At 37.5% G+C, this 26,264-nt stretch overlaps 1 protein-coding gene across 3 annotated transcripts; it reads left to right on the top strand.

The window, feature by feature from the left end:
- Positions 1-770: 770 nt before the first annotated feature.
- Positions 771-25,776, top strand: AGGF1 (angiogenic factor with G-patch and FHA domains 1). Of its 3 annotated transcripts, none has more exons than XM_075021116.1 (14): positions 771-1,161; positions 1,923-2,019; positions 2,488-2,693; positions 3,520-3,666; positions 5,843-6,016; positions 14,465-14,819; positions 16,468-16,579; positions 17,842-17,893; positions 20,065-20,166; positions 20,522-20,687; positions 20,936-21,018; positions 22,077-22,204; positions 23,137-23,236; positions 24,079-25,776. In XM_075021116.1, the coding sequence occupies exons 1-14, from the start codon at positions 991-993 to the stop codon at positions 24,277-24,279; spliced, it is 2,094 nt and encodes a 697-aa protein (XP_074877217.1). In that variant the 5' UTR covers positions 771-990; the 3' UTR covers positions 24,280-25,776. The 3 variants fall into 3 exon arrangements, with proteins under 3 accessions (XP_074877217.1, XP_074877219.1, XP_074877220.1); XM_075021118.1 differs by lacking the exon at positions 14,465-14,819 and adding an exon at positions 10,453-10,522; XM_075021119.1 differs by lacking the exon at positions 771-1,161 and adding an exon at positions 1,366-1,571.
- Positions 25,777-26,264: the final 488 nt, after the last annotated feature.

The raw sequence follows: 26,264 nt of genomic DNA, 5'->3' as shown, positions 1-26,264 counted from the left end.
AAAACAGAAGCCTGCGAGGTGAAGGTTTGAAAATTACAATATTGAGATGGGGCTGCAGGGAAAACCCAAGAACCCTCTGCAGCTGCCTCTAGAGATCCCAGCAACAGAAATTTATACAGGACTGCGACACTGCAATTCTCAGCACAGATTTAACATAGTAGCCTTGAACTCTGCTCCGACAGCTACAATTGCAATACTCTCCAGACATTGCAATTTCCACCCAGGATATGAAGTGGTTTGTCACAGTATGCGCTAAGAAGTCTCAAGCGAAAACAACCCGCCCCCCATCCCCCCCCAAAAAAATAAACCAAGCAAAACCACACCGTACTTCTGTGGAATAGCATACATGCTAGAATTACTTTTCACGCTATCGTGTGTCACAGGTGAAACCTTGTAGTAGGCCCACAGCAAACAGCTCTCCCTGGCACGACCAAACGCAGATGCCAGTTGAGGCCACTAGCAGACTTCGAGCACTTCCAGCCCCAAGACAGCCCCCTGCAGGCCCTGACCTTAACACCCCGGTTCTCTTTGGGGGTTTCGAGTCACCCCTCAGCTTCTCTCCGACGCTGCCTCGAGCCGCCCGAGCCCCCAGATGAGGATTTACAACCCTCCTCAGAGCGTTTCCCGCCCGCAGCTGGCTTCAGCGCACCTGGGCCCCGCCCGCCGCAGCGCGTCGCCTGGCAACCGCAAGCTGGTTCCCGAGCGCATGCGCACTCCCCCCCCCGCCAGTCACTTCCGGCTTCTCCTGGTGCCTTCCGGGTTGCGCAGGGTTCCCGCCGCGCGCCGCGGGGAAACTTTTCCTCCTGCAGCGGCGCCGCTGGGCGAAGCGCGCGGACGTTGCGCGCGCGCGACCTCGCCACTGCTGCCCTCGCCGCCGGCCGGGCGCCATGGCCGGGGCCAGCGGGCGGGGCCGCGGCCGCCGCTTTGTCCCAGGCGCCGGGTGGCGGCCGGCGGGCGAGCGCTGAGGAGCGGGCAGGCAGGCAAGCAAGCATGGCTTCCCCGCCCGGCGGCGAGCAGCGGGCTCTGGGGGAGCGGGTGGCGGCGCTGGAGGCGGACCTGGCCGCCTGTCGCGGGCAGCTGGAGCGGGCGCAGCGCCGGTTGCGCCGCACCGAGCGCCTCTACCGCGAGGCGCGAGAGGACAGCGAGGCGCTGAGGAGACAGGTAGGCCCCCCCCCCGCCCCGGGAACCGCCTCCCCCGACCCTCGCTTCCCCCTCCGGGCCGGGCGGCACCCGGCCGCAGCCCTCTCGGGCATCCCCGCTGCCGTCACCCCCCGACCGGGCACCCCCTCGCTCCCCCCCCACGCCCGACCGGGCTGAGCTCTTGGGGCAGGTGGGTGCCGTGAGGCCGCCAGCAGGCTCTCCTGGCCTGCGGGACTTCAGCGACCGGAGAAAGTGCTGCTGCTGCTACTGGTACTGGCTCGAGTTTGCTGTCCCGAGTCAGCGCGTGGCTCGACGGGCTGAGGGGGGCTGGGCTGGGGGGAGAACGGTAACGTCTTCTCAGCCGCAAAGCGGGTTTCGCAGTCAGAAGGAAAAACTACACTGAGAGGAAGGAAAGAAGCTGAATAAACAAGGTGAGGTAAAGAAAGCGTGGAAGAAGTGTCCCACGGATGCTTATGCCAAAATAGGGAAGTTTCATAAATGCCACAGCTTGTCACCACAGAACCAGTGGTTATTGCTTGAAATCCAACTTTTCAGGGCAGGCATCTTAAAAATAACCTCGGCTAAGTATTTTGTTTTCTTCCCAAGTGCTTGCTTTTATTATTATACCCTTCATGAGCAGGAATTGTTTTTCATCATTTGAAGCACCTATGATGCCATTATGCTGTGTTTGAATTGTAGAATGTAAATAGGCTGATGCTCTTTTCTGACTTAGGTCCCTAAAATGCAGCGTTGTGTTCTGTAACATGCTGTTCTTCTTTCAGGTTGAAGAGCTTACTAAGGAAATCCACAACAGAAAGGAGAAAGATACATCTAGCGTAGAAGTCCAGACAGAGGACTATGCTGCATGGTCACAAGCAGGTAGAGAGGGTGGTGATTGCTTAAACAGGCATCTAGAACAGTACCTTCTTGTGATTTTTTTTTAAATATAAAATACATTTCAAGTCTGTATCCTTAGCTGCATTAAACTTAGTAACCTGACATTATCTTTTGGACCATTTCCTATATATTCAAGCCATTCCTTTTAGAACAGGATGAAATGTAGCATGGACTGCAGCAGAATTCATGCCATACTATTCTGTTACATAGTAATCTCATACATTACACACATATATGTTTTACCAATTTTTAAAGTACATTAAAACAAGACATAATTTGTTCAGTACTAGCAGAATAAGTTCAAAGCAGAGGCACTACCTAATAATTGATTTTCATTAGACTACTTACATGCATAAATTTCCAGTTTAAGAATTGGATTCTTAATCTGCATTGTGCAAAATATTGCTTTGCTAATTTATGCATCTTCATCTCCCTTCCCTCCCCCCCCAGATTATTACTACTATGAAGATTATTATAATCACACTGATACTCAAGATCGTGCTTCTGAACTGCCAGTACAGCACAATCATGGGACTGAAGGCACTGAGCATAATTCCACAGAGGAATTGCAGACTGGTGTTAATATTCCTTTAAGGATGGACAGCACCAAAGTTGCTGAAGGTGGAGAAGAGGAAAATTTTGTCCAGAATTCACAGGTTATAGAACTGTTTGGGGTTTTACCAATTTCAAAGTCAGCACTCTATTAGTATTTCATTTCATTTAAAAGATATGCTTTTGGTTTTGCTGTCACTGTATGAAGTGATTTTTTTGTGATGGTCTGGTGCTGATGATGGCAGACAAGCATCCTTGTGCTTTAAAACTATTTCTTCTGTAGTATGTTCCAAGTATAACATACTTGTAGATTTGGGGATTTTTTACAAAAAAAGCACATTCTAAAACATATATACTGTGTAGCCTGGACATGGCATGTTTTTAATCAGCAGAGTATGCCCAATATGGCCGTGTTGACTTTCTTAAAGTGTGCTTTTTTTTTCTCCATTGATATAAGGAGGCAACATATAAGAAGAAAGTTGTTGGGGGGTGGGATTGCTTGCTTATGTTGTTGTGGGTTATTTTTTCGTCTGCTATCCAGCCTTTTCTTAGATCATTCACTTCATCTCACTCCCTTAACTGACTTTGTGCCTTAGCATGTATAGCAACTGAAACAGAACAGAGAGCAGAAATCTGTTTTAGGAATATACTGAAAGATACTCACTGTGTATATTTTTGATGTGAACCACTTTTGAATAAAGGTTGGGGAAAATGAAAGGCACAGGATGAAGTCTTGGTCCCATTGAAGTCAGTAGGTGTTTATCAGTAAGTTACAGCTAGATTTTTGCCTTCTTGTTTAATAGTTCTTGAAACAATCCAAGTCCATAGAGCACTAATTTATTTTATTTAAAATAGGGCATTGTAGAATGCTAAAGAACCAAGCAGCTTCTTTTTAGAAGAAAATTTTAATTGTTTACTTTCTGATATCAGGAAGCAGAAGATACATCAGTACCAGAGGGCTCTTTGGCAGAGAGCTTGAGAGCTGCTGCAGAAGCTGCTGTTTCACAAACCGGATTTATTTACGATGAAAATACAGGATTGTATTATGACCATAGCACTGGATTCTACTATAATTCGGTAAGGATCATTTTCAAAACCCTTGGCATTTTTTTCTCCATTGCAAAAGTTTTAGTAGTAAAAGTTGATGTGAGCAAAGAACTAAGATCCAAGCTGACTTTCTGATTTGAAAAACATGTTACTGAAGACGAATAGTAATGGAAGCTTGTTAATTAGTTGTTGAATTATTTCAGTCCAATTAAAGATAGCAGGCTAAGATATAAATATAGATTTTCATTCAGTTCTTTTTGATATCTCCTAGATCTTTAATTTGCTTGGCATTGTAGAAATCTTACACTATAAAGCTGCTCTGTAACTCTTTCAAAATTAAAAGCTTGAGGTAAAAGATGACTTGTTTAGAAAAAGACAGAGGTTTTGTTTGCAGCACTACATTCAACTCAATTTTTTAAAAAAAAGTGCATGTGTGTCATGGTTTAACCCTAGCCAGCAACTAAGCACCACGCAGCCACTTGCGCCCTCCTCCCTTCTCCCAGTGGGTTGAGGAGGAGGATTGAAAAAAAAGTAAAACTTGTGAGTTGAGATAAGAACGATTTAATAACTAAAGTAAAATGTAATAATAACTGTAATGAAAGAGAATATTTTAAAAACAATATAAATAAAACCCAAGAAAGGGCAAGTGATGCACAATGCAGTTGCTCACCACCTGCTGACCAATGCCCAAGCAGCGATCAGTCCCTCCCAGCTAACTTCCCCCCCAGTTTATATACTGAGCATGATGTTCTGTGGTATGGAATATCCCTTTGGCTAGTTCAGGTCAGCTGTCCTGGCCATGCTCTCTCCCAGCTTCTTGTGCACCTTCTTGTTGGCAAAGCATGGGGAACTGAAAATCCTTAACTTACGATAAGCACTGCTTAGCAACAACTGAAACATCAATGTGTTATCAACATTATCCTCACACTAAATCCAAAACACACTGTACCAGCTACTAAGAAGAAAATTAACTTTATTCCAGCCAAAACAAGGATAATGTGGTACACAAAACAACTTGTTTTGTTTTCAAGGACACTTCGTGACCTAATTTTTAAAGTCTTAAATGATAGCATTGCTTTTGACATAGTTTGTGGGTATAGTTGGATACACAAATGTTTGGGGCTATAGATTACCATTTATGGTACAATTACACAAAAGAATATATTTTCTTGTTCAGTAACTGTTCTGAATTACAGGAAATCTTCTTGTATTGCATTTATTGGCAAGGTTTTGGTAGTGGGGCCAGGGGCTGCAAAGGCAGCCTCTGTGAGAAGAGGTGAGGGGCTGCCTGGACATGACTGGTTCTGCTGCAGGATGCCACTGAGCCCACGAAATGAGCTGGTGGTGCCTCTGTTGAAAGTATGTTTAAGAAAGGGCAAAAGGTGCACAGTGGAGTGTGTATGGGGTGGGAGGGGAGTGTGAAAAACAACAGTGCAAGGTCAAAGAAGGAGTGGGAGGAGATTCTCCAAGCACTGGAGCAGGCAATTCCCTGTGGTTTGTGGAAGAGGACCATGCTGGAGCAGATATTCACACTGCAGTCTGTGGAGGACCCCACACCGGAGTAGCTCCTTAAGGAGCTGTGGCCTGTGGAAAGCCCATGCCAGAGCAGGTTCCCCTGGCAGGAGCTGTGTCCTGTAGAGGACCCATGCTGGAGCAGTTCTTGAAGAACTGCCACCCATGCAAAGGACCCATGCTGGGCAGTGGAAAAGTGTGAGGAGAAAGGAGCAGCCAAGAGGAACTCTTATAAATTGACGGCAACGCCCCATTCCTCATCTCCCTGTGCCACTCGGGCAGGGGGAAGAGAGGTAGAAGAGTTGGGAATGAAGGAGTGAAGTAGAGCTTGTGGAAAAAGGGGCAGGGAGGGGTGTTTTGTCTTTGTTCCTCATCTTTCAGCACTCTTTTGACTCGCAATAAATTTATTTTCACCGAGTCAAATCTGGCTTGCCCATGATGGCAGTCTCCCTGTCTTTATCTTGACCTATAAGGTTTTCATCTTATTTTCTCCCCCAGTCCTGTTGAGAAGGTGAATTGAGAGAGCAGGTGAGTGGGCACCTGGTAGCCAGCGAGGGTCAAGCCACCACAGTTCTTTAGTACTAAGAGTTATTTTTTTTAAACTTAGTATATGGTTCTTTATTAACTAGGTGTTTCTTTGAATAATGTGTTTATTGAAGTGATGGTAACTTCATTCTTTATGTTTCGTATAAAGGAAAATCAGCTGTATTATGATCCAGCAACTGGAATTTATTACTACTGTGATGTGGAAAGTGGCCGATACCAGTTTCATTCACGAGTGGATCTGCAGTCTTATCAGGCCTCTGGTACTAAGCACACCAAAGATAAAAAAGGGAAAAAGAAGAGAAAAGAACCAAATGAGTATAAGGTAACTTTAGAAATGACAGTTAGAAAATGCAAAACCTGTTTTGTCTTTTTTTTTCATGATGCAATTTACGGGCTGTGGGGTTTGGTTTTATGTAGAGGATGTATGCTTATTTTCTGAAGTATTTGAACATCTCTAAACTATATACAGGTTGCTAACATGTAGTTAGTGTTCAAATAATACTCCCATTGAGTGAATAAGGATCAAACTTTAAACTTGGATCCCCTTACTTTTTCAGTTTTATTTTATTACAGTACAACTATATAGATCTCTGTAATTGAGTGTCAGTGAAGCTCTGATTAGCAAGCGCACTACAGTGAATTCAGGGTACTGTGTGGGCTGGATTTACATCAGAAATTCAGTGTTACCTCGATGCCTTGGTTTGGGGGTTTTGGCTTGTGTTTTTTGTTGTTGGTTTTGTTGTTTGTTGGGTTTTTTTTAATTCATGTGATGAATCAAAAAATGGCTGGAGGTTTTGAAAACATACACATACGATCCCTTCTCTGTGACTGTATTACAAAGCTCATTCCACTGACATTTTACTGTCTCTCTACCATCATTTGGGATTGATGAAATGTCTGTGAGGCTGTAATTCTTTGCATATTATTCTCTCCTATTGATAGTGTATTTGGTCAATGCATTTTTGTTGTCCATAGTGTGTGGATAAGGTGTACATCTTAATAAATGCCCATTGTAATTAACTTGTATTTTAAGGTATACAAAACATAACTTCCTTTCTGTTGTTTTTCTGACTGCTAAGAAAGCATGCCATATAGTACATAGTGACTGCCTTGAAAAACATTACTCCTAAATACCAGTTCTATTGTAACACAGCTATTAAACCTGAAGAAGTATTTTCTTAATGAACACTGGTACTGATGTTGAATCAAATTTGTATAGTCCTATTCTGCAAATTTATTACTTAAGATTTCATTGAATGTATTGATTTCCTAAGTTTGCAGTGCTCCTCATTTTGCATTTTTTAAAGCTATTGCTTTAACTGTTGCATAATTTCACTATATAGGCCCCAGTCAAGCTGACTGGTTGAAATCCAAAATAATTATGTTAGTGTACAGGTACTCTTACATAATAGTTATGTAGCATCAGTACAGAGTTTTAAGAATTTTGTATCAGGAGTGAGGTCTTCTGAAAGCTTTGAAAATGGAAACTGTTTACGTTAAGAACCAGTGAACGTAGGTTAAATAGATAGTGGTAGTTGAAAGATTACGGATTTTATAAATAGATTGTGGCTAATGTGCAAATTTCTACTCTTTGAGAAAACTGCATGTGAATGATTCAATTCTGAAAGCTTGAGGTGGATACTTAGCAACAGTACGTATAATGATCCTTCAGACTTAAGAGAGGGGATCGAATGCAGTTGAAGCTAGAAGTTTTAACAACATCCACGTTCTAGGCATGCTGCATGCAACTGCTGAATTAGCATTCTGCCACTCTCAAAAGGCATTGTTATTACAGAATTTTATTCATCATGTGTCAGGAAAGCATCGTGGAAAGCTTGTAGGAATAAGCGTTTATCATATAGTTCAGTTAATAAATCTCTTACATTTAGTTTATGATGAACTGTTACATATTGACCTAAATCAACAAGTATATTTCTAAAAGTTCTGTGGTGTATATAGGTCTGACCTAACAAACAGTCTTGACTAATTTTGAGATCCCATCACAATCAGCTTCTGTCATCTGATTATACTAGAAATAGCTGCTTGGCTTTAGCTTATTTTATATTGATAAAATATTTTTATATAGATGGTCCTGTTAACAAATATTTTGTGTGAAGCTTGCACAGTCACAAGGTAGGAGGTAAACATCCACTTTTTCTGATGTGTTCTGTTGATGGTGAACTGACTACTTTGCTTTATTTGTGAATTAATTTGTTTGACCAACAAGATAACAGGAAAAACATTTAAAACATTCTGTAGTACGCAGATCTTTGCATCTGTGAACAGTAAGTAAAGGCTAGTGTCATAGTAAGGATCAAGGCCTTTTCTGTTTTTTTAAAACAAAAAAAGGGGAGAATATGAAGTGAAACTTAAAACAATTACTCTCCACTTTTAAATTTCAAAACTAAATTAATGCCTTTTTGTCAGTGCACTTTTATGTAAATGCACTGTTAGACTTGGAAAAAAAAAAGCACCTTACTGTCGTATTTTACATAGCTGAGTTCAAATACTTTATTCTTGTTGTACGGTTCTTAATCATAAGAAATTAGTTCATTAGTATAAAAGATTAAGACTTATTAGAATAAAAGATTATAGATTTTTCTGTTATAAACTATTTTTTCAGTTTTATAAGCTGCACAATCCAGTTCACAGGTGCCTGGTATTTCTTGGCAGTATTATTTTGTCCAGTTTAGTCTGGTATTGGTAAAGGCACTGATTAGTTCATGCTAGTTTTCATTTACATCCTAAAACAAAACAAAAATTGTCTGTTTTTAAGTAGAACTTTGTAGTTTAAAGGTTGTCTACTGAAATGCTTACCTGTACACTTATGCCCAGCCTTCTCCCTTTTCCTTCCATTCCCTTTTTCACTCTTGACAAAAAAAATACAAAGTTAAAATCTGTCCTTGAACACCAATTAAATTATTAAAGTTGTGACAATTATTTTGAGGATTAGTAGTTCATTATTGCTTTTCCCAGTCGGTTATTAAATTGTGCTGCTAGCCTGAAAAAACCCTCCAAACATTACCTAATTTCTTGACCAAAGTAGGTTATATTCGACTTTGTTTTCTACAGCGAGTACAAGTAGCAGAATGGTTTTGTTTATTGTCCGGTCTGTGGACCACTAATAGTGTAAATAAAGCAATGTCAGGGTCTAATTCTGGGAATGTGTCATACACCCCCTGAACTTTATTATTCCTGGATGAAGATGAGATGGTTTATAAGAATATGCATGTGAAGCAAGGGAAGACAGTGAGCAGTAGTTATAGAACTTCAGGTACATTAAATACTTGTTAGACTTCTTTTCTCTCTTTTTCAGTTAAAGGATTAAATGTATACAAGTATTGACAGATATTTAGTATTACTTAAAAGTTGCCAAATATGAGAAATAAGGAAGTTCAGCAGCTGCATGTGTAGATTATCACAGCAAATATTTCTACATAGACAGTACTAGTAGCTATATAGTTTTTACAAAAATTGCATGTGATTTTTGATTGTTTTACTCTATTTAAACCAAAGTTAATACCTTTTTAATCTAAAAAAGATTGTAATTGGGCCAATCTGTTAATTTTCTCTTTCTGGTCACAGGAGGGTTTTCTAGTTGTGGTTTAGTTTGTACCTATTGTGAAGAATTTGATGTGCTCAGATATCTTACATACAGTACCTATTTATCTAAGTAGGGATGCTTAACATTGCGGAAAGGGCAAATGTGTTCTCCACAAATACTGCAGTGTTCTTGAAAAAGCAATGTTAATCTGAGGATGTAAAGAATATAATCAATCTGTTAAATTATTATTGTATTTTTAACAAGCTGAATTACCAAACAAGAAAATACTAGTGAGCGTCTGCTAAAAGGAATGTACTTCTAATTGAAAAAAAAAAACAAAAAACAAAAACAAAAAAAAAACCAACAAACCACAGCAGAGGGGAGCTCACATGCTTAGTGTCTTCTATGGGGAGCTTACTATCTTCTGAGGAATGTTCCTGATTTATACAAGAACTTTCTTTAAAGAAATTCTTTTTCAGTCACCAAACCTCTATGTTACAAATAGTTTTCTTTTTTACTTGTGAAACTAAGCATGCTGTCCCCATGCTTACTTTTAATAGACAATCAGGAATTTTATTTGCCAGGATGAAGTATTGGATAGCCTCTGTGCAGCTCACATAGAAGGATCAGTGGAATACTTTGGAACTTTCAGACATATAGTTCAGTTCTGATAACTTTTTGTAGTGGTTATATATAGAGACCAAAAACAAGTGGGGTAAGAAATACCTTAGTATCTCCTGTACCAGAAAAATCTTTAAATAAGTAAATTTTGAAAAGTTTAAAAAAAAAATAAAAACACAAGGTGTCATAAATGATAATGTGATCCCTGGCCCAATATCTAGATCCAGCACTTCTATACAGGTTGGAGAATAGACTGTGTGCAATAGTGATCATGTAGTTCTACTTGCTGGATTGCGGCTGTTAGAATTATGTAGCAAAATTTAGGTGCAGGGTCTGACATATGCCATTTTTTTACAGAAATTATTTTTACAGTTTATTCTTAAAATACTGTCAATAAATTTCATTTCAGTGTTGTGCTCAAAATTAACTTCTGCCATATTCTTTTTCATTATAGACGCATCCTAGCTGCTTCTGCAGGAGGGACAAGGCTTTCATAGTTGTATTTCCCACAGAACTCTTGAAGCAGTGATTTTTTTTTTATTTTTTTTTATCATGTATAGTTTACTTTTTGCTGGTATTCATCCCATCTTTAGGTACGTCAGTTGACAGAAACCATGGCTAATCTGAAGATTTCTTCTTTTGGATTGGCAGCTTCTGGTGAAGGTAGTGTTGAGACACCAAACACATTAGTCTGTGGATGTTTACCTTTAACCTTGATATTTTTATTGAAGGAAAATTATATAGTAGTTGATGTTTAGATACCTGTTTTCCTAAAGGAATTAATAATTTTTTGAAGCTATTTGATCAAAATCAGTTCATCTACAAAGTAACTTTTAAATATATTTGAAACACTGTGTAAGTGAAACATCTGAAGAAAACTTTGATGACATTCTAGAATATTTGGGAAGAGACATATTTAGCATCACTGTATTAACACAGAGTGTCCTGACTAAAAAACTGTGCATCCTTTAGGTAAGGCAAATTTGTTTCTTGTATTTCAGAGCTGTCCTCCGGTGTATAAAATGGCTTCTTTATGATATAGGAAGAGCTTTACTCTTTTTCTGTAGATTTTTTGCATTGGAAGTTCAAGTATTGTGTAGGGTGGAGGACAGTAACTGAAGTACTTGTGAAATGGTGCTAGCAAGTGAAAACTTAGTCATCTGAGAGAAAGCTATTTTAAACTGTTTGAAAATGTCTTTTTAGTAAAATACCAAATTTCAGATTAATATTTCAAATTGTCAGTGATAAAGATCTAATATTCAGCCCTTTAGATGAGAGCATTTAGTAGCCATGATTCCATTAAGTCACTCACTGAACTTCTAGCAAACCAAGAAGCAACAGACTTCACATTTCTGAAAAGTTGTATTTGTACACATTTGTATGTTTTGTATAAAACTGATTTAGAAAACAATACAGTTTAACCAGTGCATTTCTTAGAATTAAGCTAATTATACTCTCAATAATTTTTAAGTTCTGATTTGTAGGCAGGCTGAAGAATTGCATGAACATGCATGTTGTTCAGGTATAATACAGAAAAATGTAAAGTTTTGAAAGACAAAATGTCTTGCTCTGTCACAGTGAAGCAGCAAGTATAGTTAAAAGCTTAAAATATTTTGCATTTTTCATTAAAAACACTTCAGTGACTATGATCATTCGTGTATATTTTGTAAGTAGGCCAATCTGCACTTTAGATGGTCATTGTAATCAGTAGTTTGTGGACTATTCTTTATAAAGCAAACCCATCAGTTCCAGTCACATGAACATGATTTGTAATTCTTGTAGGATCACTCCTCATGGGATACGTAAAAATCCTGATTTCAATTGCACCTTTGGTTGTCTGTCCGGGATGCAGAAATATGAACCGACTCAACCCTGTAGTTAAGAAATAGTTTATCACAGATCACATTCATTCCACCTCTCAACTTGTGCTTAGGGAGAGAAAAGCGAGAGATCATGTGGTGATACCCCCTAGATACAAAGTTTATCAAAGTTGAATCACATTAGAGGCAATCCGTATCTAACATGTGACTATTGGAGTAGGTGTACTGACTGTTCAGATTTCTTAGGCAAAGCAACACACAAAGAAACATACGTGCCTAGTATCGTGGTATAACAAACATGGTTGTAATGAGCATGTACTTGCATACTTTGTGTGTTGTATCATGAGTTTGGCATGAAGAGTTAAATATCCTGCTATTGAGAAATGAAGTGCATTGTTAGTATTCGTTAGGTCATTCAGGGTGATATTTATGGAATACTCTGTTTACTGCTAGTTCTTTTTTTTTTAAGCAGTGGCTATATGGAGGCAAGGTATCGGGTGCTGTTTGCATAGTTACACTTTCATACATGCTACGTATGTTCTGTGTTAGTCATATATAATGGAAGAGAGTTTCTTCAGCACAAGTAAAGACCCCCTCAAATGCTTTTGAATGTTTAGCATCTCCAGGCTTAATGTTTAGACATCGTCAAGATGTGTATTTTAATACAGAACTGTGCAATCATAAAGTGCTCAAAATCCATATTCTTTAGGAATGGAATTTTAAAATCCTCAATCTTATACAAGTATTTCTAAATTCAGAGATTACATTTTTATCAGTAGTTAACAACTATTTAGTTTATTTGGTTTCTTAATAGTTGATTGTAGTAGTAGTAGAAAAAATACAGAAACTGCTGAGAACAGACTTAATGGTCATACTGGCAGAATGTATGTACAGAATCCTTGGTCTGTCTATAAAAGTGTTTTTTAAAATTCCTGTTTTCAACCCAGAACAGAGAGTCTACTCTTTAGCAGTCAGGCTTTGAAACAGCACCTTTTTATTTTCTAATTTAGAAAATCTAAAGTGATGCCAAAAACAAGTATCACTGAATTCACTGTGAAGAAAGAGCTGAGTGGTTGGAGCAGTATACCTGGGCATCAGTGCATCACAGTCATCTGTTGCTTTGCCTCAATTGTGATTTGAGCAGACCATTTAGTTTCTGTGTTTTCATATTAGATTAGTAAAACTTTGGTAGCTCACAGTACTATGGGAAGAAATATATTTAGGATTGCAGAGCACCTTGGTATGTCAGGTATTGATCTAATATCCACACCAAACATAAATACAGACAAAGATAAATACGCTGAAAAAGATCATTCATAAAAGGGAAATGAGATTTGCCAAAAGGATTTCTAATGGAATTAATGTCTGGCATGTATGAACTGTCTAGTCTTTTGGCAGGATTACTATATCTCTTATTTAAAATAAACAACATTAGGCAGTGACCTTGTGATCCTATTCCTTTCTAGTGTCCACACGTAGAGAATTCAGGGAGCAGGGCTAAAGTATTATAGAGAAACCCTAAACAAACTGATAGGGCTTCAGTTAAAGCATGAGGTCTTTTAAAATTTGCTGATTATTCCTGAGAATCTGCTGTCTTACTGAAAGTGTTTCAAAAGTACAGTGTAAAGTCCTATCCAACAGCTTGACTGCTTGACTGAGAGGAATTCTTGTGTTTGTCTTACAGCTGTGCCACTGATGAGTTTCTACAACTCTGAAAAGTGAAAGTGCTTTGATTTCCATGACATTAACATTCACATTAATTCAAGTATCTTGCAATGTAAAATGCTCTATATGAAAACTTTCTGAAAGAAGTCAAGGATGTTTTTTATTTTAATTGTTATGTTGCAATATTTGGTACAATGCAGGGCAATTGAATGCATTCATTCTGAAGGCAAGATGGCAAATGACTTAAAATCCGATAATTTTTTTAATTTACCTTTTAAAGCCATTTGTGTTTTTTTTTTCTTTTGTTTTTTCTTTGTTTTTAAGATGGTCATCAGGGCTACTAGATTGAGAATCACATTTTCAAGGTACTCTGGCAAAATTAATATGAAACTTTAGGTCTCTCAGTTAAAAAAATGTTGATGGTTTTTTTTCTGCTGGTGAAATCAAGTGGCAATGGAAGAACCTGCAATAAACTAATCTGTCTGATATTCAGTGGAGAAATTTGTTGCAGTAGAAAATGCATTTTCAGTAGAACTGTTCCACATAGCATAAATTAATGCTACAATATCTTGATGAAAGGCTTTGTTAAAGTTGCAGTTTTGAAAGGAGAAGGAACAGGTCATTAGGTGAGCATGGGTGGGCATTCCAGATGTTCTGAACCATTGTGGAAAAAAAGAGAAGAAAAACAGGAGGAAGATATGATGAAGATCAATTAAAGAACTTTTAAACAAGTTTCAAGAATTGAGTAAGAGAGGGACAGAAGTAAGTGTCATAAAACCAAAACTGGAAAATATTCAAGATGCTATTGTACAAGTCTGAAAGTGAGTACAAGGATCTTGAGTTTTGTGTGAGAAAAGAGGAAGGAATAAGTGAAGTTTAGAAGAGGAGTGCAGCCACACTTTCCCAAATCAAGATGGTCTCAGTCATGTCAAATAGGATGTGAAAATTTTTCTACTGACGTGTTCTGTTGACTGCATGTGCAAAACTTTCTGGAAATGTAACCATTTCTTAGTAGTTGTAAAAATAGTTCTTCCTAGTGAAGAATTTACTTCCAGGCTGATAGCAGACTTTAGAATAACTCAATCTGTAAAGAATGTAACGTTCTATAACTCCCCTCCAGGATTTGGACACAGAAGAGCAGAAATCATCTAATAGTTTGAATTGCTTTTCCGCTACTGAGCAAGTAAGTTCTACTGAAGAAGAAGAGTCTCCAAATATAAGAAAGAAGACTAAAATGGACACAAAACCACAAAACAGTCTAACAGCCAAAGAATCCATTTCTACAGACAGTATAAATTCACATTCACACAAAAGTACACCAGATACTGCAGCATATACAGATGACAGTAGAACAGCAGACACAGAGAGTGAGCCAGAAGAAGGTGAAATTACAGATTCTGAGCGCGAAGCCTACAGCAGTGAGGACCAAGTAACAAGTGAAGAAACTTCTGATTCGGAAGACTCGGAAATCGAAGGTGAATTATTGTGGCTTTTATGTATCGTATTACTGTGTTTTTCCAGGAGCCCATTAAGAAAAAACTGCAAGAAAACAGTCTGGATAATTGGGGAAAAAAAAACCAAAACCAACCACTTTGAATTAAAAAGTGTTATATGTTACCAGTATTTATTATCTTCTCTTTTCTTGCACAGTAGCCAGAAGTAGTGGTGTTTTTGTAAAAGCCGTTTTTGGGTATAACGTCCTGTGCTTGTGTAGAAACCTCAGTGGCAGGAGTAAGATTTTTTTAGATTAGGATACTGACAGGAGAAAAGAAAGTCTAATTGCTAAAATAGAGGTTTTAGTACAGAGCTCACAGCAATTCTGTGTATTAACTCTCTTCAACTAATGTATAATATTTCTGATACTGTTCATAAACAATCATGTATAATTCAACGTAACGTGAGTCTGCTGTGGTGAAAGGGTGAACATGGAATACTCAGTACTCTTTGAAATCCTGTTTTGTATGTATTCCAGTGGCAGCATGTAGGAAATGGGTATAGAGAGGAAACCTGTATACTATTTTGTACCAAAGAAAGTAACCTAGGTCCTTAAGACCTCCTCAAGAATCGAATTGTCTCTTGGGGGGGGGGGGGGGGGGGGGGGGCGGGGGGAGTAACCTGTGAAAAGCTTAATGGAACCAATTGGAACTATGTATATGCAAAGGATATTCCAAATCACAGAATGTAATACAGCCTATAGAAGTCTACACTGCAGCCTGTGCCCTGCTCGCAGTTAAAGAGTCAGTTTTTCTTCTGTAGTCATTACTGTACATACTCAGCTACTCAGATTCTGAGTGATTAATGCCATTCAAAATGTGTTTGCTACCATCAGGCTTTCAGATTAAATTTCCTTCTCTTACTATTTTCTTATAATCAGTTCTGCAGTAATGCTGGAGTAATAAAAAACAGAGACAGTTTCTCTCCTCCTAGTACCTTTTGAGCTAGTGTCTTGCCATCTTACTATGTTTATTCCTAGCTGAGATCCTTGGAGACTGTTTCTGCAAAAGCACATCTAAGAACAGAATTCATACAGCTGTTAGAATTACTGTTATGGACCATTAGTCATAATAGACTAATAGCTGTTATAATTACTTCACAGATACTGAGGCAAAAAAGCATGTGCATCTGTAGGGTCATCTATTATTTTTTCTTACCTGTATTGGTGCATAGTGCTAATAAGAGTAAAAACTTGTAAAAATACATTTGATGTAGAAATCGTCAAATAGAAAGTTCTATATGCATTAGGTTTGCGATGTGAACAGAAGGGTGCTGCCTTTTTGCAAAGTAAAATTGTAGTCTAGTCTATTATGACTAATAGTCCATAAATTTGTAATATGCTAGTAAATTCTGTGAATGTGTTTATATTTTATTGCTGTAACTAAACAGTTGTGCACATGTAAGTAACCAGAATTCGGAAAACATTAATACTTTAGTGTGCAGTCAGAAAGTCTTTGAAACAGTAGTCTCATCAAAGTTTTCTCTCAGATGTGCTTATACGTTTATTTTTCTGAAAGTTGCATGGGATTCAACTAGATGATGGCTGAATGTATATCAGTTGTTTGAAAGCTATGCACAATAGGGTAAAACTGTCATTTGTTGGTATTAACAATACTTTTATAATTACAGATGAAGAAAAGATCTGGCCTCCTTGTATCAGAGTGATTGTAATAAGATCACCAGTTCTACAGACTGGATCACTTTATATTATCACAGCTGTGAAACCTGCTACAATTGGAAGGTAAAACTAATGGAATTTGTTATATATATCTGAAACTGTACCTCGCTTTCAGAGATGTACAAGCCACTCAGGATTGCTTGTCCCTACTCTTCATGCTTGTCTTCCTAGCATGCAGCAGTTGTGAGGTACTCTGAGTTAGGTTAGCCCACAGTAAGAAATTTAAGTCATGTCATGTAACGTCATGCTTGCTGTGATAACAGTATACACAGTTAATGTAGCTCAGCAGTCATGAAAATTTGTTAGTGATAACTTGATCTTGTGTCTGAGTTCTAGTGGCAGCACAGCCGCAAATCATTCTTTGAAAACTGTTGTTTTCTAGAAAGTTAGTAAGCTTCTTTTCTAAGCCACTAAGGCAACTTTTTCAGAAATGGAAGAACACATTTCGGAAATTCAGGGTTACAAGGAAGCATAGGTCTGGACTTCCTGATGTATTCAAATTCCAGTAGGGTTGGTTCATCATTTTTAAGTAAGTTGGGTTTTGTGGTAGCCTGTATGCATTCTTCCAGTTCTAATATTAAAAAAAAATAAATTAAAATCTCTTTTGTTCATTGTGGATGATGAATTTAATGATGAATTAGTGCTTTCTTCCATGCTTACTGAAAACCTCACCCCTTTTCAGCTGCTTTTATCTACTGCTGATAGATGTGTCTTGATTTGCTCTTACAGCTGCAGTTTTCTGGATACATTTATGTGAAGATTAACATGACAATTCTGCCTGTAACTTGCATATAGGTCCTTTGCTAGCTGCATTGCTTCTTCCTTCCCCAGTATAAGAAACTAATACACAAATCCCTTTGTCCTACTGCAGTGTTTTTGACGCCCCCTCCAAAAATTCTATACAGATTACTCTTTCATTGCTTGTATTACCTGCCTAATGCTCCCAAGAATTCAACTTCAGCATTGAAGACTGATGCCAAGATGCACTGAAGAGCCTGAAGGATGCAGAGTTTGACTATTATTTACAGGCCTTGTATGAGTATAAAAGTTCAGATAGAAATGTCAGGTTTATAGATAAAAATTTAATGGTACAGCTTTATCGTATATTCATTGCCTACTGTGTATAGTTTATAGATGGAAGAAGGGACCCGAACCAAGTCTTTACATTGTGTATGTAGCAACACAGTGTTTTACATCTGTAAAGCTCCCTAATAGCTCAGAAGAGAAACATGGTATTGAATCTCAACTGAAATACACCTTTTGTAAGCCACTTATTAGACCTGTTTCTACTTTGTTGTGATTTATATATCAACATGCCTTTCCAGAGAAAAAGATGTTGGACACACACTTCAGATTCCTGAAGTTGGAGTCAGTAAGGTAACTCTTGTTTCTGTCTGCTGAAAAGTAGATGAATGAAGCTTTAGATTTTATGGCTTTCAATTTTGCAAAATTTTGTTCAATTTTTAAAAGAACTTTTCGAAGGAGGTGAGCGTTTAGCCGCATTTGAAGTTAGAAAAAGGAAAACATACAGTATTTTATTGAATGGGAATTTAAAATGAACAGCAGTGTGATTTCAAAGTCTAGAAAAGCTAAGTGTTTTTTTAAATTGGAGTTTTACTAACCCACAGTGTAATGCAGAGTAAAAAAATTATACTTTGAGTCTTGAATTTCTTGGTTATTGAACTTGAAGAAAAATTACTACTCTAAGTACTAATGGTATATAAAATATTGATGTCAGCTAGTTAGAACTTTGTCATAAAGTAATCCAATCCTTGCAGTTCAGCTTAGAGTAACAGGTTTTATTTTATTTTTCTTCAAGGAAACTGTATAAATATGTAACTGATGTACAGGGAGTTTGAAAACAGCAGAATTTCTTTCAGTGACAGATTGTAATGGAAATTTTTTCTCCTGGTTAATAAAGATTAAAGATAAATTATGTGCTCTGTTTTGCTAACTACTTTAACACATATCATAAATACAGCACTCATAATAAAAGAAAAGTAGATTGACAAAAATGTCATCCAAACAAAACAAAAATTGATAAAAACATCTGCAAATGCAAGTATCTGAAATACACTTTACTATGTCTGTTCCAGATGATAGTTCTGATTAATTGGCTATGTACCGTATTTCATACTAAACAATTTCCAGAGCAAATCTTTCCCTGCTATTAATGACTTTTTCAGGCATGTATTTGAAATTGAGTACATAGAGAAGCCAAAAGGCTTTTATTTTTCTGTAATGTTACCATTTTATACTTCATGAGTACCTGCCTGTTTATGTAAGAAGTTATTTTGCTTTGCAGGTAAGGAGTCAAAGGCAGGAAGATAAATGACATATCTATAGGAACAAAAAGTTAACTACCAGTTTGTTTTCCTCACTATTCATACTTAATAGCTGTGGACCACTTTGGCATTTGCTTTACTTGAGTGTAAAGTGAGATATAAAAAAACGCTACACCCTGCTGATTTAGCATCTTTAGAAGTAAAGTTTGGGTTTATCCTATTCAATGAAACAGAGTTAGAAACTAAATTATCTATTGAATGGGCTAGTGAGTCTCCGTTATGGGAGTATTGCTGTTGTAAATGCTAGCCAATCTACAAAATACTATTTTGGTACTTTTTATTACTGAATTGAGCAACTGCTGTTGTTCAAAGATAAGAGATTTGGTTTTAAATGAACAGTTTCTTCCCAGATTGAGTCTTGGTTTTTTCCTCCACTATAGCAAAATGGATCTTTGCTTGTCAAATTTGAAACTGTTGTGGTTTTTGACTTCTGATTTTTACTGGGAATCTTAGTAGGCTGCAGAACTTGGTATTTTGGTTTGCTCAGTGGCCATTTTTGGAGGTAGTATGTATCTTCAAGTTTGGCCAGGAGTTGTATATCCTCTGTTCCATGTGGGCTTAGAGCAATACCTATATAGAATTGCAACAACAAAACAAACAAAAAAATTAGACTGTTAGTCTCAATATCAGAAAGGATATAAAAGGAACAGCAAATGATGGCTGGTCATTGTGTCCTGGGCATTAAAATGCAGGTGAAGGTGAATTACATGAAATTTACAAAAGCATGGCATTTAGGGAGCCATTTCAGATATGAAAGACCAAATAACCTGAAGCTGTAGAATGAGATCAGATTTTTTTTTTTTAATTGAAAGAGAAAAAAATTCAGTATTGTAACATACCTTAAAGGAAAAAAGTCTTTTATTTGTAAGAACAGTTTAAAATGCTGTATTACCGAATCTTGCAGTCCTTTAAGTAAAGCATACTTGCCACATTGGAAGTATATGCTTTTTCAGTACTGAATCAGTTTATGGTGAAAATAGTTACATTATTAATAGTATACTTTAGCTCCTGCTGTTGTGGCACATTCATTTGCATTTCACATTGATGAAATCATAAGGTGTGGAACACTCTATTAACTTAGAGTACCAGAGCCACTCATTTAAAAGGCCTCAAAAGATACTCTGAAATCTGATTTTAAAATAGTATATAAATTGTGAAGTATTTGCTTAATAAGATCATTTCACTTAGACTTCTATTTATCAGTTCCATGCAGAAGTATATTTTGACCATGATTTGCAAAATTATGTTCTCGTGGATCAAGGCAGTCAGAATGGAACAGTTGTTAATGGAAATCAGATTCTCCAGGTGAGTACCTGTTACAATGCCGTGTATGTTGCAGAAAACTGTAGTCATGTGATCATTTTAAATATGTTACGGCAAATCACTAACAAATAATTGTATGGCTTCTTTCATACATAGTCTCTTCCTTGGTTCCCTTCTGGTTTTAGTGTGACTTACAATACTTCATGTTTGGTTTATACTAGGAAAAATCCACTATGGTTGCAGTTGCTGGAGTGAAATACCCACTGTAGTTAAATCCTTGCCTGCATTTGTGTGACCAAACTGAATTACTAGATTATGAGCAGTATTCGTGAAATAGAATTCGTGCCCTTCATTAGTAAATAATTAACATGGCTGCCAAAACTTTCTTTTGCTGTAGCCTAAAACAAAATGTGATCCCTACATCTTGGAGCATGGAGATGAAGTGAAGATTGGTGAAACTGTACTTTCTTTTCATATACATCCTGGCAGCGATACTTGTGATGGATGTGAACCAGGACAAGTCAGAGCACATCTTCGCCTGGACAGGAAAAAGGAATCTTCTGGTTAGTCATGTTATCATGGGATATGGTTTTTATTATGTTTTTTTACTTTATAAACATAATAATTACTTCAGTATTCTTACAATTTTCTTGTCAACTGAGAAGAGTTCTACAATATGTGATAATGTATTTTCTTCTTGGTATGCGTGTCTGTGTAATAATGTTAGAACAAAAATTCTCACAGTTGTCTTATGTTTCAAAACATTGTTACATGATTTATTAGAAGTTCAATCCTGTGTTCTTCCTTTTAGTTTGCCCAGCACTTAGCAAAGAAGAGAGAGAGTTAGTCAGAAGAAAAGCATTAAAACAAATACGGGTAAAATACGGTTTACAGGTGAGTTTACAGTAGAAGATGATTAAGTGTTTGAAGTCTACGTCTACTTTGTGATTCCTATTTTTAAGCCATAGACTTCAGTGAATAAGGAAAGTTCTCAAATGCACTCAAACTTGAGCCTGGTAGTTTAATTCAATGTTGTCTTTTGTACACTAAATAATTATTTACAAATCTTTACAAAGAGAGATAATGGTAACATGACGTGAAAGTTCTGTTAAAAATTTAGGAAAAGAAGATCCGTTCCAATGTGTACATGATTCCTCATCTTTTTTAGGTTAAGAATTCTTAAGACATTTCTATTTTTATTTCTGCAAATTAAGTTTGCACTAAATTGCAGTGGTGTCTTTTACTTGGAAAGGAAAAATAATGAGCAACTGAAAAAATGATGGAAGGAAGAGGGAAATTTTTAAAGTTTTTATTTTAAGCCTTCTTTGCCATAGAAGAATGCCAACATGAATGTGCAGGCAATATAGTATGCAAGTATTCAAGTTACTTCTGATTTAGAGATTATTTTAACTATGTGGTTACATCTAGCACTTGTAGTAAGTATTTGTGTAGAAAACAGAATGCTATCATTTCTCTCAAATTCCTCAACTACGAAAATAGTATCGATACGGAATCTATACACATGCTTATTTATGTGATGTATTCTGAAGAAATAGTTGCTGAGGAACAGGCTAAATGTTTAAACAAAAAGCCAGTGGCATGTCCATATGGTTTTCTGCTTTGATATGGAGAGATTGATTCTTCATACCAAGAGAAGATTCAAGAGAATCTGTTTGTTTATTTACAGCCTCTGTAAATATTACATTATTATTTACAATATTATTTATAGCCTCTGGCAATATTACATTATTATGTGATGATGGCAATAACATACCTTACAAGTAAGGTAAGAAAGTACTAAATGAGAACTATAATTTTTTTATTAAAATATTTAGAATTAATGAAATAGGCTGAAGCTGCCTTCCTTTTGGAGGGAAGCCGTGAAGTTACCAAAAATAAAGAATTTAAAGCCTGCTTTCTTTGTCTTGATGGAATTTAATATGCTTATAAAGAACACAGAGTATGAAGACAACAAAGCAGTGAAGAATCCAAAGTACAAAGATAGAGCAGGAAGACGCAGAGAGACCATTGGAAGTGAAGGAACCTTCCAGAGAGATGATAGTCCAGCTTCTGTTCATATGTGAGTTTGTTGTGGGGTGGGGAATCCTCCATGTCCTTCTCTAGTGAATCTTAAAAAATGATGATAAAGTAAGTATCAATTAGTTACTAGGATACAGTTTGTTAGATTATGAATTACCTGTATATAATGTGTTAGGAGAGCTAGAAAATAGTAAGCTATTCTCACTTCCCAGTTCACATGGTTTTTATTAACTCCTCATCTTCCATACAGAATTCAAGTTGGCAGTAAAGATGCTTAGATCATTCCTTACCAACTCAAAAAAATCAAGGAACTCCCCAGCTGCACTATTACACCTTCAACAGTGTCTATTTTCACATGTCTCAATTTCTATTCTTCCTTTCCAGTCCCAGCAGTAGTACACATGCAAATTTTTCACCTGCAGTTTCTTTCATTGTCAATATCCAGCCTATCATGGGACATTCATTTATATACCTCTTAAATGACACTTTAATCTCCCTCTTTAATTATTCCTTTGCTCCTGTAGTTGTAATTGGGGTGGGCTTTTTAAGAAACATGAACTTGTAGATGCTTCTAAATTAGTAAAAGGAAGTGTGAGACAATGAAATAATGTGCGTTAGGATGATTTGGTGGTGAGGTAGTGATACTGCCTTTTCCCTAGTGCAATCAATTCCCACCCACCCATGCTGTATCTTTAACTCCTAAAGTAAGCAAGTAGTTCAGAAGGAGTTTTAAGAAAGTATTGACTGGACGCTTGGAATAGCTTTGGTAACTGAAGACATTCGTGGAAGAACTCAAAAAGGTAGCACTAGGGTCTTCTGGATAGCTCTTGATGGAAATAGGAACAGCACAGTAGTTCAGTCCTGGTTTCTAGAGCAGCATGTACATGCACATTCCTGTCCTTCAGTATTTGTGTAGAAACTATACTCTTTGTTTAACTCTTGCTTACCAGTTATCTTAAACTTTCTTTGAAGTGAAATCAGCAACAGCAACAAAGGACATAAAATGTTGGAGAAGATGGGGTGGAAGAAGGGGGAAGGCCTGGGCAAGGATGGTGGTGGTATGAAGGATCCGGTAGGTCTTTCTGGTTTTTACTTGGAGCAAAAAGGAATATAAATGTATTTGCAGTGAAAAATATCTAACTGTAAGCCACTATTCACTTGAAACATTTCAAAGTCCTGGTTAGGAAGGAATAATCTCAGTAGGACTAATCTCAAATATTTTTTTTTTACTTGATTAATGAAGTATTTTGAAGTTTTTCAATGATTTTGTCCCTTCAGTAGAAAATGCCAGTAATGCCTGTGTTAGGAAACGAAGGGAGGACAACAGCTTCTAGGCATTGAATTAATGATCTCATATTTGAACACAAAGTCTGGATGAAGATTTAAATAATTTTAAGTGATGTGAATTCAAGATGGGCTTATGTTGGAATTCCTCACTTTCGCTGAGGCTAATGCAGCACAAAAATCAAGCTAGATGATGGCCTATGAGAGAGGAAGAGCTGAAGTCACTCTAGCCACTGAGTTCTGGGCCTCTGTGGCAGCTGTGTTAGCCCCATTTTTATCATCAGAGATGTGTTGTCTTTTTGGCACTTAGTGCTGCTCAGAGCCACCCTATACCTTTTGCTGTCAAACTACGCAGCACAGGGATCATACGCTCTTCACTCAGTGAGGAGTACTTCACAGTAATTTTAGTGGCTTTTGACATCATTCAGCCCTCTAGATCATAGTTTTAGAGGTGGTGATTTGACCCATCATTTTAACAGTACTTTAAATGTCCGTGTGTGATCTAGGTATCTTAGAGTCTTAAAGAGAAGCACTTGGGGAAGGGGGGGTGGAACTAGTATTATAAAGTACGATTGAAAGTAATTAGAATACCTAACTTGCAGTTACAACAGTATTTAATGTATTTGACAGATCCACCTTCAGTTACATAAAACACATGCAGGTTTGGGTACCAGTAGACCAGCCTCAGTGGAAGATGTTCAGATAATCCAGAGCAAGAATAAAAAGAACTGGGATAAAGCAAGAGAAAGGTTTGCTGAAAACTTCCAAGAACCTAAATCACAAAGGGATACGCCTAAGACTACACCTTGGATTAGAGGGACTGTGGAGTAAAGTATCTGATCCCACAGCAGGATAACTCCTGTGTGTAAATACTTGGAAGAGAATTTATTTTTATTCTTTTTTCTTTTGCTAAAGCAGAAGTTTGGTGATATGTAAAATAAAGTTGTGGAAAAAATTATACAAGATTAACACTATTATGTTAATTGGTTTTCTGTAGTCTTCATGCTTTTATAAAAACACATTTTTAATAAGAAATTAATGGAATATAGAAGGGGATATTAAAATTTAAGTACTTGAAAGTGATTCTCATCATGAGCAGAAGTTTCTTCAATTGTGTTTTTAACACAGTTCTTCATGGAAAGTCAAACAAAACATCTGTTTTAAATATGATACCTTTTAACATTTGAACAGTGGTTTAAAAGCAAGCTGAAACAAACAGAAAAAAGAAAATCCTGTGGACCCCTACTACCAGAGTATATTGTCATTTCCTCTCTTGTATGTTTATTCACGTTTGCCATGAAAAGCTCAGCAAGCGTACACTACTCCTGAATTCATATAGTTCAGTACTAATTATATGTCTCAGCTTACCTTAAGGGCAAAAAGACCTTTTTAAATGATTCATCAGGACTGTTCAAAAATAAATACTGTACTCCATGAAATAAACTACCAGCATTGGTGAAGAAAACAATGTTCAGAGGTGGCTTGTAGCAAAATTTTCTTCTGTGAAGAACTTGCTTGAGATTTGTTTAGTAAATCTGTATCATGCCTTTTAAAGAGGAGGTATGTTTAGAAAACTGCTGTCTGTGTGTATTATTTATTAACTTCTTGTTCTGATACGTCCATTGCTGGCAATGGAGTTTATGCCAGAAAAAAACCCAACCAACTGATTTTTGGTGGGGAAGGATTGCCAAACTAAAGCTAAAAGCTTGGTGTTTATTGAATGTCCCTGAACACAATAAATAATTGTCAATTTAAGCAGTGTGCTTCTTGGTACTATCTTCTGCATATGCCAACTAGGACTGCTCTTCTAAAATGGAAAAAACTTAATGCTACTTTAGTCAAGTTAAAATTCCAATACTTGTGTAAGTAAAGGAAACTTGGTAGTGTCACCATCCTATCAGATCATGCAAGCAACTGTCAAGCACTCCTGAGAAAAAAACAGGACAAGTTGCTAGCTATTTATCTTAATGTATCTTTAGATGCTGCAGTAGGTTGACCCTGGCTGGATACCAGCTGCCCACCTGTCCAGGTTTCGGCTGGGATAGAGTTACTTTTCCTTCTAGTAGCTGGTACAGTGTTACGGTTTGGATTTAGTATGAGAACACTGTTGGTAACACTGATGTTTTCAGTTGGTGCTAAGTAGTGTTTAAGTCAAGGATTTTTCAGCTGCTGATGCTCAGCGAGCAAGGCTGGAGGGGCACAAGAAGTTGGCAGGGGACGCAGCCAGGACAGCTCACCCAAACTGGCCAAAGGGATATTCCATACCATGTGACATCATGTCCAAAATATAAACTGGTGGGAGTTGGCCTGGGGGGCATATTGCTGCTTGGGAACTAACTGGGTGTTGTTTGGCGAATGGTGAACAACTGCATTGTGCATCACTTGTTTTGTATATTCCAGTTCTTTTATTATTGTCATGTTATTATTATTTTCTTCCTTTCTGTTCTATTAAACTGTTTTTATCTCAATCCACGAGTTTTACTTTTTCTTCACAATTCTCTCCCCCATCCCACTGGGTGGGGTGGAAGGTAGTGAGCAGCTGCGTGGTGCTTAGTTGCTGGCTGGGGTTAAACCATGACACCACCAAAGCTGCTCTCACTCCCCCTCCTCAGCTGCACAGGGGAGAGAAAATATAATGAAAGACTTGCAGGTTGAGATAAGGACAGGGTGATCACTCACCAACTACTGTCATGTGCAAAACAGACTTGACTTGGGGAAACTAATTTATTACCAATTAAATCAGAGTAGGGTAATGAGAAATAAAAAACGAATCTTAAAACACCTTGCTCCCACCCCTTCCTTCTTCTCGGGCTCAA

This window comes from Buteo buteo, chromosome Z (genome assembly GCF_964188355.1).
Source record: "Buteo buteo chromosome Z, bButBut1.hap1.1, whole genome shotgun sequence".
Taxonomy (NCBI): Eukaryota; Metazoa; Chordata; class Aves; order Accipitriformes; family Accipitridae; genus Buteo; species Buteo buteo.
The sequence above is the reverse complement of the archived record's forward strand: the minus strand, read 5'-3'. Positions and strand labels throughout refer to the sequence as shown.